At 39.5% G+C, this 16546-nt stretch overlaps 1 protein-coding gene across 1 annotated transcript in view; it reads left to right on the top strand.

The window, feature by feature from the left end:
* Positions 1-16546, top strand: part of gbe1b (glucan (1,4-alpha-), branching enzyme 1b) — an 83792-nt gene that overhangs the window by 44354 nt on the left and 22892 nt on the right. The window contains exons 11-12 of the mRNA XM_086080044.1: positions 7082-7192; positions 8636-8807. Coding sequence (XP_085936170.1) covers positions 7082-7192; positions 8636-8807 — 283 coding nt within the window. The remainder of the gene's footprint in view (positions 1-7081; positions 7193-8635; positions 8808-16546) is intronic.

The raw sequence follows: 16546 nt of genomic DNA, 5'->3' as shown, positions 1-16546 counted from the left end.
CGGAGAATGCAACCTTGTCACGGCACGCGTCTTTCCGTGCTACACTTAATTGTTCATCTTGGCCGGAGGGGGAAGGACGTGAAAGTTTACGCATCGTTCATCAAGCCAGTCGCTCACAGCGGTGGCTGTTACTCCCCGTTGAAGATGGAGAGACAGAGAGGGAAGAAGAAGAAGAAGAAGAAGATGATGACTCCCAGGCTTGACCTTCCTAGCTCGCTCACTTCTTACACCAGCTTTACTTTCCTTGGATTGAAGCCTCCTGCTCGGTAAACACTTGCAGGATTATCCTCTGAGCGCCATTGGAGAACTCTCCTTCATGCATTGACTTCTCTGAACAATTTGAGAGTTTCCTGCTCGCTTTATCACATCATCAGATCCTTGTCATTTTAAAGTTGCATTTTCAAGCTTTGAATTTGCCGTCAATTAGGAATTTATGTATGGCCTGTCCAATTTGACATTTAAAAGTCAATGCCAATTTCGATATTTAGCAGAATAAAATTCTGATAACCAATTATTCGGGTGATCATTTTTAAAACTATATATGAATAAGGACTTAGTTTTTTGGCCCCTTAACTCATTCACTTCCACTCTTGTGTTCTATGGGGTAAATGCCACGGACTTCCGACTTCCAGGTTTCACACATCAGCGTCGTTTCCGGCCACTGATGACCGCGTTTTAACTCTCGCACCCACACCCCTGACTTAAACGTTCAACCGAGGGGCACAAAGGCAGAAGCGCAAGAACTAGGACGTGGCCCACACGTCACAAACCGGAAACGGAAATGTGTGAAAACCAGGAAGTTGGAAATCCCGCCTCCATGGCATATACCCCATTGCTATAAAAACATGGAACCTACCAAAAGAAAGATTAGAGTCTCTTTTTTCATCAGGAAAAAAAGTACATTTGTATCTGTTTTCCGTTTTGCAGCAATTAGCATTAGAATATAGCTAATCATCTTTATCCACAAATCAGTCAAAACTGACTGGGAGCGAAGGGGGTTGCTTCAGTAAAAAATTTACATCCCTAATGGCTATTTATGTAGTCAACCACTGAACAGGCCTGACAGATGGTAAAGGCTTAGTTCGGTGAAGATTTTTGCATTGTGCTATTGTCACCTAGTGGCGTTCCATAGGTACAGCTGAATGTTAGCATTTGCTAACTGTGTATATGTTGTCGTACATTACAAGTAGGGAGAAGGGTAATAGGAATTGTTGTCATGACTTACTGTATGTACTGTACATTAATACCCTGATTCATTATTTTTGAATCTCTCAAGGCCGCATACACAATGGTGTGATTGTTATGCCAGGCATAGCTCTGTGTGTTTTGCACTAGTGTGTGGCTGTCATACATGGCTTTAATTATGCCTTGCATCGCTTTAATATGCCACTTGTAACTTAAATATGCCACTTGTAGTCATGGCATGCCTTTTTGTTTTGATCTGCTCATAAAGTCAGCAATTATAACACAACATTTTTTTTTTTTTTAACTCTTAGCACAAGAATGGAGTTCTCCATGGCAGATATTCCACATTCATGTTTATTCTATACATGCCAATTAGCAGAATGGTAAGTTGCTGGAAAGTCGATGAAAGCGCTTGATCTTGATAAGACAATATGATGTATGAACCTCTCGAGGCTGCGCTCCTTCATGGCGTCAATTAGGGAACGTTACTTGTGAACAGGCTGGAACACCAATGAGACGGGAAAAGATAGACAGACTTCGACAGTGTTATTTATAGGCTTGCATTTGTACCCGATGAGTCCCTCAGTTCCGCAAGCTTGGCGTCACGCTGAGTTCCGTCCTCGCTGTGACTCATTCAATACGACTTTTTTAACGGTGGTGGGGCAAAAATAAAGATCTTTTAATAACGAGTAGCGGATGAAGCCAGGCGGGGGAAAATATTGATAATCGGCCTTAATTCTGAGTATTTTTCGCCTCCTTGTGATCAAAGTCAGCAAAGGTTTGCTTGTCGAATCATGTGTCAAAGAGGATTGGAAGTGATTATCCCTAGTTGTGGTGTGTTTTAGCACTTTTTACTACCAAACCTGATTTTAAGCATTTTCACTCCTCTTTCAAGAATATTATGTGCTATGACTATATAAACATGGTGAGTACCATATGAAAAATTGGATTCTATTATTTCATTAGGAAAAAAAAAAGTATGTATTCTACCTTATTCCATTCTTTAGTAATCACCATTTGAAAATAGGCCATTTGAGTGACATCGAGCGAAAGTGGAAAAATAAGGAGAAAACAAGCTTTTTGTGAAAAGATACGTTTTCTGCTCAACAGTGACTTTGACACAAATATTTTTGTGAATTAGATTTAATGTGACAAACGCTTTGACCATCTGCTGGCCATAGTTTGTGAATGGGGTTTGTGAAATCCAAAAACCACCCACGATCCAGCGCTGCGCAAGATGTTGCACTGCCCAAACATACAAAATACTGCTTCGCTTAATAGCTACACGGTCGCATTGGCCTTCCCCCAGCTGCAGTCTGGATATAATTGGAACAGTTAGAGGCGGGAATAAGAAACGGCAAATCTGCCGGTTCCCTCGGCATCTCTCGACTCCAATGACCTCCGAGCCCCATTTTTCTCTTTCTGCCCGTTTTTTTTTTTTTAATTGAATGGAAATACACATTTCTTTCTGCCACGCTTTTCTTTGCGCCTTCCATCATGGCGGAAGCGCTTTCAATTAGACGGCGCTTATCGAAATTGCTCGTTTACGCCGCGTCTCACTTTGACCTCCTTGCTTGCTGCCACTCAGCGGGGTTGATTTTAGTGGATAATGACCCTACCGGGCCGCCGTGTTTGATGGAAGAAGGCGTAGCGGTGTGCAGAGAGTTGAGCTTTGTAAAATTGGTAAGAATAGGACAGAGTTAACAATGTATTTGGTGTAATTATTCATCTTTACTGCATGAAAATTGAAATTTTAATAGTAAAAAAAAAGAATCTTACAACAGTACCTAATGCCACTGCCAGCCCCCGTCCCCAAATGTTTGCATTTGTCTGTAGTTTAAATTGTAAATGTACCACAAACGAAATGATCTCAATACATTTAAATGTCATTTTAAACATGACCCCTTTAAAATAAAGATTTACAATTACTTGGAGCAGGGCATAAAAGTCATATTTTAACAAGTTAATTAAAAAAATATATATATTCTCATATTACTTTTATTTTTATTTTGCCCTTTAGACTCTAAAAATAGTTTCTAATATAATAATAATAATAATAATAATAATTCTGAGCACTTAATTGCCCCAAAGATAGGAAGGAATAATTGGTTTGTTTGTTTTATTACTATGTTATTGCCTCAATGTATATATGCATTTTTTAAAATAATAAAATGTAGGAATGTCAGGCGATTACAATTTTTATTCGTAATTAATATCATGACTTCAATAGTTTTCATACTCTTGTTAACATACAAGTGTGTGTGTGTGTGTGTGTGTGGGGGGGGTGTTAAACCAATAGAATCGTGGCTGTATCTTTTAGTCATTGATGCAGTAATTTCATAATAATTCATAAAATTTAGTTAAAATTAAAAAGATTACTGTAAAAAAACGAGCGTGATATTTATTTGCGTTGAGGTTATTTTTCTGCCACTTGATGGCATAATTGCTTTTGTAAGACGTTGCAGAGCGTTGGTGACGGCTCTGCATTTTTTCTTTTCATATTACGAGCTATCTAATCTTTAACATGAAGTAACTTGTGAAATTCTCTACATTTTTAAAAATTGTAAAATACAACTTGACCCCAGTCTCCACAAATATTTGCATTATTATTAAATTTAGTACTACAAAATTTTGACATGGACGTGTCTTCTGCGTTGCGACTGGAATTCCCCCAGTACCTGCACAGACTGTCCAAGTAAGGGGCGGTCATTAATCGCACGTTAAAAAAATTAGTGCCGTTAAAGAAACTTTAAATTAGCTCAAAATTAGCGCACTAATTTGGACATCCCTAATAAAATAATATGCAAATAATAATATGCACTCCCAAGCTATGCCTTATGGACCTCCAGAAGTCCGGGAACCCAATTTGAGAACCACTGCGCTAAAGGTTGCCGTGAAGCTACACTTCTTCCTTTTTTTTTTTCTTTTTTTTTTCATCCCTGCCTAATTAATCCGAGCACTTCATGACTCGGCTGGTGATAGCCGGCTTGTAAAGTAAGATTTGTTGCGCTGCTGCTCATTACCATTGATGAAGCGGAGTGTCGGCGGCGCCAAGGGGTTCGGGGGTCCGGGTCGCGGTCGAGCCTGTGGTCGTCAAGCGGGTCGCTCGCCGTCTCCGCTTGGACAGCGCCGCTCACACATTAATTGCTCCCACAGCACTGGTGAGGTTGCAGTGAGCAGAAATGATTTGAGTGACTGAATGTTGTGATGGATGGTGGGGGGATGGATATATTCCATATTGTCCATTTTGCATGTTCAACATAACTATAAACAATTGTAAAATGTATATATTGTATGTTTGTGATCACGGGCAGTCATATTTTTTGTGTAAATGTGACGACAGATGAGGTTTTAGTCAAAAGACCTCGTGTACTGCATTCTGCCCTTCTTTATGCAATTTCGCCAAATACTGTATAACAATGGTTCTCACCTTTAACCATATTAGGTCAATTAAAAAATGAGAACAAGGTTTTATTCCTAAAAATGATATTGAATATTATTGTAAGCCACTGTAGCATTATGCTGTTTGAACATCAACACTGTTAAAGGATAATGATTGTCAGGTTCAGTCAACCTAAAACATGTAATAAACAATAGACAAGGAAGGAAGACAAGAGATTTAAGATTATTTTTGCGAACAGAGATGTGCACAGATTACAATCTCCTACCCGCTCTGAAGCACATTCTGCCCAACCCTCTCTTTTTTTTTTTTTTTTTTTTTTTTTTTTACAGGCCGTTCCCTAGTTACACAGCCGTTGCTGCTCTAAAAGGGATGGGGAGACACAGCAGCAACATGAAAACCATCACAGATATGAGTCATTGTGCAGATAATAATGTAGATGTGTTTTTCTTGGGCACTGAAAGTTTCGACAGTCAAAGTTCAACAGTTCGACCGCAAAATGTTCCAGCCGCTATCCTGTGATAGGGGCACAGTTCTTGGTTTTGAAGCTGCAAGAGCACGAGCCATGCTTTGCAGTACTATACGAGTAAATATGGGATAACTTATGTCCATTTATTCTAACAATGATTCAATTAAAATTTTCTGCACACAAAAGTTAATAATTGCACCCATATAAATACTTGATAACAAACAGTACAGTAGTGTTTAGTGTATTTATTTTATTTACAATATCTTTTAAAGCTTTATGCATAATACCAATCCAAAAATGTGTGTGAGTTGCTGGTATTATTAATTTTTTGTCCTCTTGGGGTTGTTATCCGCATGGTCTACACAGTTATATCTGTGACATTGAATGTGCACGAGGCTTTAAAAGGCGGGATTTAGCTGGCTAACCGTTAGCTAGTATGCCTCTGGGCAAACATTGGTTGTTGACCTAGCATTAAAGTGATTGAAAGTACACTAGCGGCTGTGTCTATCCTTGACCACCTGTGGAGGGATTACAATTTGCTCTGACTAGGTTATGGCTAGTAAATTAGCTAGCTATGTTAGCTTAGCTGCAGGGGCCTTTGCTAATGGCTCGAAGTAGCATACAGAAAAATGTAAAATTGTTAAATCTGCGCTGCCGTAAGACCGAAAAAAAGTGAACCGCGATTGTACGTAAAGATTAAATACAAATTTGCGGGCCATTCTAATGTCAAGAATCACTGCACCAAAAGACGCTAAGAGTGTTTTCCCAGTTAACAATTTTGTTTGTGATAAAGAATCATAAACTCGGTGTTGGTTATATTTATAAACTTAAAATATACTCTGCCGCAACAGTCCCGTGTGAAGCGATATATTGACCTTCACTGTCTAATATGGGTCCACAAGGCTAAGGTGAAAAGGTGATATCTACAGTATATAATGTACAATAAATACATAAAGCCAAGAGCCACCATTTAGTTGGACCAGCCAGTTCGTTTTGGACATATTGATCGGCACAATTTACTCCCCTTTACTCCAAGGATTACCTCTCTGTAGAGTAATATAAAGGTTTCCTCGGCTGTCAGTCAGCTGCCCGGGGTCAATTCCACCCGGCACGCTTCAAGTCTGTCACCGGGATAGACTCGCCACGTGCTGCCCCCATCCAGCCGGACGGGCCGCACGTCCATCAGCAAGGGCTCAAGCGGGGAGGAAGGCGCGGGGGGGGCATTTATTCCATTTAGGAAGTAGCTTGTTGCTAACTGCGAAGGATTACAGTCAACCCCCATTCCTTGTGTGAAATACGTTCCGGACCCACTCGTTATTGGAGAAAATCCACAGTATAGAGACCAAAATGTATATTTTTAACTCATTCGCTCCCAGCTATTTTCACTGAAGCAACCCCCTTCGCTCCCAGATGGTTTACTGCATTTTGACTGATTTTGCAAGGCCCACAGAATATTGAGTTCTATTGCTATAAAAACATGGAACCTTACCAAAAGAAAGATTAGAGTAGATGCTATATTTGAGAACGACAACTGCTTCAAAATCAGCTGTTCAATGTGTGGGGGAAACACCGTAATAGCCGTTGCGACTGCACCGCGTGGGCCGGGCGACCCCTGTTGTAAATGATTCCCGGCAGGAGGCTCGCGAGTCGGCCCCGGCCGCCAGCTTGCCCCATTGATTTTTTTTTTGCCGGGATTTATTGTGGAATCCCCGCGTTTGGATGAAAGGCTGTGACCTTGCCCGTCTTCTGGTATACCGCCACGCCGCCCATTGGGCTGCGGAGGAGTTATTAAAAAAACTCCATTAAAGCCATTCATCGAGCGGACATAAGTCACGGGGCAGAAATAGAGATGTCACAACAAGAGATTGATCTGAGAAACAAGTGTAACCCAGAGAAAATTCCAGAAGGCTGAAATGGCCAGCCTTTTCTTTTGGACATCAGTCAGAAAGCCCCAAACAGATCCCTCACGCTCATCTATCTTTACGTTTATTTTTTTCTTCTTTATTTTTTTTTCCCCCATGCTGCAGATCCTGAAAGAGTTAAAGGATGAAGAATGGGACATAGGAACCATCGTCCACACGCTGACCAACAGGCGCTACGCGGAAAAGAGCATCGCCTATGCTGAAAGTCATGACCAGGTTAGCAATTTGCTTTGTTGTTTTTCAGACTGTTTTCAACTGAACACGTTCACTAACGCGAACGTTTGTATTGTGCAAGATTAGACCTTGCCGTGAAGCGCCTTGTGGCGACTTGTCTTGATTTTGTGCTATATAAAATGTACAATTATTGAATTGATTATTTTTTTGCTTCTGCCGACACCCTTTCGGTTGTATATTAATGTATGGAATTTGTTTTTGACCGTGTTGAATGTTTAATTTGCCGATGAACCGAATACGTTTTCATTCATTCGTTTGGAAACTGAAATCCAACCGTTTATTGCCACTGACGTTCTGCGAAGTGTATTTTTCAATGGGGAGTTGGAAGAAAGTCTCGCTCAGCTTGTCTGAGAAATTCTGGTTTATAAACCATTGTAATGACAAACAGATTCCTGTAGATGGTGGTGTCGCATCACTTTGAATTTAGGATCAGAACGAGAAGTAGGGAAGAAGGGAAATGCAAGCAATGAATCAATTACCAAATTAATAGATTATTATTTTTGAGAATTGATTAATTTTTTAGAGACTGTTTAAATTAAAATAGCCTCTCAAGAGTAGATTTTTGCACTCCTCTATGGAAGCATGATAAATCAAAATAACACTTTTGCAAAAATTTGCTTTTATTTTGGAAATGAATGATCAACATTTTTACATACTTTCTGACGTTACTCTATCAGTAACTGAATCATAATTATGTTTGTGCGTTTTCTTCCCTTTCTATTGGAAATAATGTTCTGTTTTTTATTAAAGGGATGGAAATGAAAGTCTGTTTTGTCTGATTCATCGTCGTTTAGTCGACATAATAATGGTTTTATTTAAATAATCGTTTCTTGCAACCCCAGTAAAGTATAAACAGAGAATGTGTAGAAATGAGTCCGTCATGATCGTCATGCAGTTCATGGCGTGAATGACAACACGTCAAAAATCCTCTGATGTTCAATTCCAGCCATGCGTGAGTCGCAGTGCATTTCTTAATTATTGCTCTGTAAATTTATGATTTTGTCATTATTATGTCCCCTTGTTTTTATTTGTTTTATAAAGCAAAGCAATATATAAGCATCAAAGTAACTGTTCTGCTTGACATTGAAATTTTCACAACGTTTTGGTCAGAAACGTATTAAAAGTATTTTTGGCAAAACTAACCCGATCGAAAGAATTTAAAATGATTTATTTAAAAAAATTAATTTGGTCTGGTCTGGTCTTCTTTAATTTTGCATTTCGTCACAGAACACAACATTCTACAGGCCTTAAAAGATCAGCCAAACATTTTCAATACGAGCAATTTGATAGCGTTTCCTTACATTGACATCGCCATCTACTGGCCTGCCATGCATATTACATCCCTTTTTCGGCATACAATACGTAGCTAGTCTGTAGAGAAATAGTGTGTGCTCACAATGCCCATCCTCCATATCATTTTTCCAGGCCCTGGTCGGGGATAAAACGCTGGCGTTCTGGCTGATGGACAAGGAGATGTACACCAATATGAACTCGCTGACTCCCATGACTGCCGTCATCGATCGCGGTATGCAACTGCATAAGATGATCCGCCTGCTCACGCACGCGCTGGGCGGCGAAGCCTACCTCAACTTCATGGGTGAGTCATTGCGGCAATACCTTGCTAGCTAGCTAGCTAGCTGTAGCGGTGCAAATGGGCCTAGTTATATAAACGAAGTAGGGTTGCCAACCGTCCCTTGAAATACGGAATCATTACGCATCCCGTTATTGAGTTGTCAAGGGACGCGCTTTGTCCCGTATTAGTCAAAAATATTCCGTAAAATGTCTATGGAATTAGTGAATAACAGTGCCCTTCATGTGGCGACTTCCGGTAACGTTCCAAGGACCTCCTGCTCTGTGATCAATGAGCTGACGGCACATTCATTCACGAGTATGACGATAAAAGAATCCGCTCATCTTATTGGTTGATTAAATGTTGCTTGCGGAAATACATAGAATAGCCCAATGGTGGACTGACTGACCTCAAGCAACATGCAAATTTCTGCATAATAACTTTTCCATATATTCATATCATTCAAAAATATTGTCGCTGCGATGTGAAAAACACTTATGTCCATTTTTTTTTTTTTTTTTTTTTTGGGGATGCAACTGAATGCAGACATCCCAAAATTGTAAAAATTAAAATAAAATAAAATAAATTGTTTTTCTGTTATTATTTTTATTTTTTTCTAATTTTACATTTTTGGGATGAAACTCAATGCGGACATCCCGTAAACGTAAAAATAAACATTAAATATATATTTTTTAAATGGACATAAGTGTTTTTCTGTTTCTCTGTTATTTTATTTTATTTTCATTTATTTTTTAAATTTTTGTGATGTAACAAAATGCAGACATCCCCAAAACGTAAAAATAAATATATTATTTTTATTTATTTTTTTAATGGACATAAGTGTTTTTTTACTTAGCAGCGACTCATTTTTGTGTTTTTATGTTTTTGGGATGAAACTGAATGCAGACATCCCCAAAAAAAAAATAATAATAATAATAATTAATGGACATAAGTGTTTTACACATAGCAGCGACAGACAGCCAAGTGTATCAATCACTGTGCCGAAATCGTAAACGGTGAAAAACGGTTTAACGTTCCACAATTCAGTACAATCCAGTCTTTTCACGCATTTTCAGCGATAATCTTCATTTACAGGGTTTTTTATTTGTCAAAAAGTGGCAACTTTGTCAGAAGAAACGCAAAGGCATAAGATTAATAGCATGCTTCCCGGAGCCATGCAGGGAATCGTTTTACATTTCTCCCATTGGCTGCATGCTTGTTTTTTTATCCTTAAGGTAAAGCTAGCTGTTTTAAGTGTCGACCGCTGCGATACGAGTACACATTTATTCATCCTCTCCATCCGCAGGCAGCACGAGGCAACAGGACGCTGTCTAAATATTTAATCAATGAGGGTTGGTCCCCACTGTGTCCTGTTGGGAGGGACTTTAATGTCTTTATGATTTTTTTCTTCTTCTTCTTCTTAGCTTCAGGGCAAGACCCAAACTTGCATCGCTGACAAATCCTAATTCATATAAAAACATGAAATAGCCTTTTTCAGTTTAATTCCATCAGTAAGGGTGGGGCGGCGGAGTTAAGTGCATTAGCTTTTCATTGGCTACATCTAAAAGATATCACCACCAGTGAGTCATGTACTGTAGCTTTACTGGGTTTGATCGCCATTTTGCGCCACTGGGTGTGGAATGCAGCACACTCGAAATCCAAATGACCTGCTGCTAAAGACATTAAAGATTAATTAAAGATGTCACACGGTGACCTTCGTCTCTGCGTGTGCTCTCGGGATTCATGTAAATACAGACGAGGCAAGGCATCTACTGCGTGTTAGCGCCCCCTGCTGACTGGCTGTGTAGCTTCTCTGAGGACAGTTGGCAGCACGGAAGAAGAGGAGGTTGGCTCGAGATATGCTTAATGAAGTCTTGCCCTGCAATGAACAATGCGGCTGAAGGTGAATGAGAAGTGGACCATCGCAAAAAATAAAAAAATAAATATTGCGATTGAACACTGCACTCCCGAGCGCTGCAGCAGAAAAACTATCCACAATCATTATACCTGTACTTTGTTATTTATTGAACCACAAAAACATGGCACGATTGTCAAAGCTTCTTGAGACTTTGTGGGTCTACTCATGATGGACATAACCACCAAATTTCACGTTGCTGGTAATTAGGGGCGTCAAAATGAGTGCGTTCATTTTGAGTTCATTTAAAGTTCCTTTGACGCCATTAATGACCGCCCCTTACCTGGAAAACCTGTACTTGGGGAATTCCAGTTACAACGCAGCAGACACGTCCACGTCAAAATTCAGCAGTAATACATTTATTAATAATGCATACATTTGTGGAGACTGGGGTCAAATTGTTTTTTACAATTAAAAAATGTGCAGAATTTCACAAGTTACTTCATGTTAAAGATGAGATAGCTCTAAATATGAAAAGAAAAATACACTTGAGTTGTCACCAATGTCTTATAAATGCAATTATGCCATCTAGTGGCAGATAAATGACCTCAACACAAGTCAATATCACACTTAATTTTAACTTCATTTTATGAATTATTTTGAAATTATCGTATCAATGACTAAAAGATGCAGCCATATTTCTATTAGTTTAACATTTTTCCCCACTTTTGTGTTAACAAGAGTATGAAAACTTAGAAAAAAATATTTTATTGTACATTTTATTTAGAACAGATATAAAATTTGCGATTAATCGCAAGTTAACTATTGAAGTCATGCGATTAATTACGATTAAAAAATGTAATCGCCTAACACCCCTACTGGTAATAGATTGTGCGCGGTATAGATCGTGTCCTGCTGATCTGTGCTTTGACCCCAGCTGCACTGATTCCAAATCAATAAGATTTCTGTTTTGCGAAATAACCACCATTGATCAATCTCCACTAATTGACTTGACATTAGAAACGCAGTCTTCAAATGTTTTTAACCTTTCGCCCGAAGCTTCCGTCACATTTCTGAAACGTATTGCAAATCTGCAGCTTATCGTAAATAATTACGCAACTCAGGGAACATTGACCTTTTCTGCTTTTTTGCACCGCTGCAATAATCAAGCACCCGTGATGTAACGACATAAGCGAGGCGGCGGCGGCGGCAGCGGCCTCGTCTCGCTTTTCAGACGCGCTCCTCATTCTGTCAGCGAGCGTTTGAAGCGCACGGCTACGCAAAGCCGGCTGAATTAAAGGCAGAGAAAAAGCATATTGTTCTCCTTTGAGAGCTGCTGTCAGCCTTATTAAAGGCGCAGCGCTTATCATCGCGTGATAACATTAATCATGGGCGAAAGCTAAAACTTTTGTTTAAAGAAAAGCTAAATGAACGGGAAGAAAATATACTGCAGAGAAGAAGGTTGAGACTTGAAGCGTCATTAGGGAGAATAGACGTTAAAAACGTCATCGTCACTGGTTAGAGAAGGTCAACAGTTTTATCATTGTAGGGTGGTTAACTTCAGGTGCATTACAGCAATCCTGTGTTCATTTGCAAATGACTATTCCTGATTTTTTTATTTATTTTTTTTATTATTTTTTTTTTACACGTCACTATCATTGGGTTCTAAAATGCCACAAGATGGCGGTAAAGCCCCGTCTGAATAGGAATGTAGTGTGGAGTGATTCATTGAGACTGAGAGACAAGTTTTGTATTTCGGGGAGGGGCTAAATTGAGGGATTGGTTGCTCAAGGCAAAGTCGGAGAGTTTGTCAGTGGTCGGCCATCTTAAGACGGGACAGCTCTGGTGTGTTGTGATGTTGGCGGTAAATAGGATGATTTACCCACATAAATCTTCGTAACTCGCTGAATTATTTTCGGATATATACAAACAGTATATAACAGTTTATTACAAAACTTACTAACGTGGCTATGTTTCAGGCAAAATTTTTATTATTATTGTTTATAAACACAGCATAGTTGTTTGTCTCATCTCTTGTGTCTTATCCAACGAGAAAAATATTGGCAGTTATGTTATGAGTGATCGAGCAGCCCTGTCCCAAAATGGCCGCCCTGTGACGACGTTACTTCTCATTGGCTCACAGCGCGCACACGCCATCCAGTGTTCTTGTAGCTAGCGATGTGTTAGCCATTTGTCTTTAAGGTTATTGTTATAAGACTAGCCTTTCTTTTTTTCTTTTTTTTTTTCTTTCTACATTTATGTTTTTTAATCCTTTAGATTGCAAGCACAACATATATGAGGGCAATGAACTGCTCTAACTTCACATTGAGCAACTGTTTGACAGTCAACCGTTCTTCCAATTTAAGGCCACTTCCAGTTGAAGCTTACTGTCAAAACATAAAACAACCACAATGACACTCGCAATGCCAACACGTAATGGAAAATGCCACCGATGAGCTAATGAATAGCATCAATGGTTGGGGGTTATAACGCTTTAGTACGACGACCACGTATAAATATAATTTTTTTAGAAGGGCGGGGGCAATATTGCGAGAGCAAAAAACTCGCAATTTGCTGCTTTATAAAGTGGCAGATTTGCGAGAGAGAAAAACTCAGAAATACACGTAGCATGCTGCTAGCAAAATATTTTGCGGTCGTGTTTTCAAATGAGGAGATAGTAATGGCTTTAACCACATTATGTTAAGCATTCGCACTTTGAAGCGTTGGGTAATATTTACTTGTACATTTATGTTTCCAGAATTATTATTTACACATTCATACATTTTGGTACTTTTTGGGTATCTAAGAATCTGTTGCTCTTCGTCAATCACTAAATTTACCTAAAGTATGCTAGCTTCTGATTGGTTAGTGTTAGTCAGCTGATAGGGGATCAGGAAGTCTTGTGGCTCTAGCTGCCGTGTATCACGAGTAAAGTTTGCCAAATTTGCCACTTTATAAAATCGCAAATTTAGGAGTTTTTTTCTTGTAAATTTGCCACTTTATAAAGTCACAAATTTGCCACTTTATGAAGTGGCAAATTTTTTTCTCGGAATTGTTGCCCCCGCCCTCTAAAAAATACATATATTTATACGTGGCCCTAATGCGCTGTCGTACTTAAACAACGGATATTTGAACATAAATGGTCCTCAACCCTCACGTGTATATTCTTTGTCGTCCCTCTTATATTGTTGCAGTTTACTAAAAGTAGAAGCAACTGTTATTCATTTGTGTCTGTGGCCAAGGTAGGCGCACCAGAAAGAATGAGCAGAACATAGTGTCAAAATAATATTTTGATTATTTGCCACACCAACTATATATAAGTTCTGCAAATAATTTTTTAGCATTAGTCAATTTGGTCCCAATTGGACACAATTTTGATGACGTTAAAGTTAATTTTTGCAAGACCACTGGAAAAAGCCAAAATGGTCCTCAAATTTAACTCAGGCCCAACAAAAAGGTGAAACAAAGTCAGGTAAAAGGTGCGATGACGCCTCGCGCCAATGGATCAATGAAGGCCCAGAGTCACTTACCGGTGCGGAGCCATAGCAAATAATTTGAGAAAGCAAATCAATTTGCCCAGTTTGGAAAGTGTCGTTTATTTACCCGTGACCGACGGCAACGCTGCCAGATGGATACTGTAACGTCGATGGCATTAACGCTGCGGCTGCCGTGAAACGCCTGGCGGGGTTTTATCGTGACATCAGCACACCTCGCGCCGGCTGACTTTCACAGCTCGCAGGGATTGCTGATAACCTTGCGGATTTACGGGGCGAAATTACTGAGCCGGAAAAACTTCTCCTGGTGTCTCGTATGTTAAAGACTTCCTCTGCTTTTCAAACTGTTTTTTTTTTTTTTTTAACGTTCATCTTGAACGTGAATCTGTTTATGCTTCGTTCTTTCCATTTTCAGGTTTTGATTTTGGCTATTAGTAATGAATATGTTTGCTTGTGAGCCGCAACAGTCAGTAAAAAAAAATAAACAGATGACGCATATTCTAAATCTCCTTGTTTATGAATGGTCCTTATTGCTTTTGTTTTTTTACGGTAATTAAACCCTCCATTTTCCAAATGTATATTTCAGCATGCACCCTGCTTGTGTAACTTTGTGTTGTTATTTGCAGTCCCCATCTCCAATCTGTTCTCGCCTCGCCAGCGCCCTCATTGATCTTCCCTTTTGGCCAGAAATCCCTCCTGTGGTAAACACATTGATCGCGGCGGCTTGTCGGCACCGCTAATTACTGAGGGGACCGTGTCACTGTCAGACGCTTATCTGATGCGCGTCTCGCTTTGACCACTAATGAGATGCCTGACGTAACCTGGTGTAAACATGGCCGCCTCGCATTCATCCCGCTCGTTATAACGGAGCAGCCGCGGTGGGCGGCGGCGCACAATTACCCGAAGAGCACCATAATAATACGTTTGATTTCAATGCATGCGGCACAATCGTGCATCAACTTGCTGGCCTCATCGGCCCGCATCTATGCGAGAACTTTTATTGATTTGAAATTTAATAACAACAATTGCCAACGCACCTTTTGGCATGTGTCCCTATGTGTGTGTGTGTATAAGGAACAGCACAATGTCCATTGAATTGAAGCCACAAAAAAAATACATACTCTTGATATTCTGTTAAATGATGTCAGGATTGTACAGTTTATGAAGTACAAACTTATATAGTGATATTTTTCTTTAAAAAATACAATAAAAAACGCATTACAAGAATGTCAGATTCAGTCAACCTAAAACATTTATTAAACAACAGACCAGGAAGGAAGTCAACCGATTCAGATTATTTTTGAGAACGAAACAGAGATATGCCCAGATTACAATCTCCTACCCGTTCTGAAGCGCATTCTGCTGAATCTCCTCTTTTTATTGGGTTAGGCCCTGTTTTCATAGCCTATTGCTGCTCTAAAGGGTTTGGGGAAGCACATAGCAGCAATGTGACAATCATATGACTCATTGCGCAGACAATAATGCAAAAGTTTTTCTTCAGCGCGGAAAGTCAAAATTCACAAATGTGTCCAGCCGCTATCTTGTCAGGTTTCAGTTCCCGTTTTGCAACTGAATAAATGCTTTGCAATTACGAAAAGAGTAAATACGGGATAACTTATGTACATATATTCGAACAGAGAATTTCTGCTGTTTTGGGTAGTGGCTGGGGGAAAAAAATGAATAGCATTTCTTTTCATTCAAGCAAGGAAAGCTGATTTGAGATATGAAAGTTGAAATTCAACAAATCAAACATCGTATCTCAAGACAGAGGGAACGCAGCATTTTATCTTGGTTTTATCATTACATAATAGAGAAACTGCAGTAGCATCTAATTTACATTATAGAGCTGATAAATCTTGTTTACGAGCTCTCTTAATCTTTTAAAGTTTATGGCGCTCATATACTCTCTACTCTTCTAACTACGGTCTAAAGATGTTAATTTATCAATGGCAACTTATTAACTAAAGAGAAAATACGATACATAGAGAAACTAGTTGAACATTCCGCATTATTTCCCCCTCGTGTGCCATTAAATGATTTTATATAAGAGCGGATTTGGTTTATTTTGGCTGCAAGGAAGTGGAGGAAGAAGGCGATTATGGCTGTGATTAACGGGAGGCGCGCGGGGAGGAACGTTTGGCGAGGAAAGAGCAACGATTACCTGGCGGAGGTGTGTCCAATCCGTTTCTCTCAAGCGGAGATTAAACGCAAGACGGGAAGCTTTTATGCGGCTCCGCATCAATCTGCACAGAGAATCCAGCAGATTACTTGTCCTCACGAAACGATAAAAGGGGTGAAACTTGATCCTGACCCGTTTCCTTTTGATTTTTTGGTTTACTATGACCATATTTTGGGAGCGGAAAGTCCGATTTCTACGATTGTCTCAGTGTTTGGTTGTTAGGATGGATTATATTTAG

The sequence above is a fragment of the Leptonotus elevatus genome, chromosome 7 (genome assembly GCF_054856555.1).
Source record: "Leptonotus elevatus isolate MCC_2025b chromosome 7, RoL_Lele_1.0, whole genome shotgun sequence".
NCBI classification, from domain to species: Eukaryota; Metazoa; Chordata; class Actinopteri; order Syngnathiformes; family Syngnathidae; genus Leptonotus; species Leptonotus elevatus.
The sequence above is the reverse complement of the archived record's forward strand: the minus strand, read 5'-3'. Positions and strand labels throughout refer to the sequence as shown.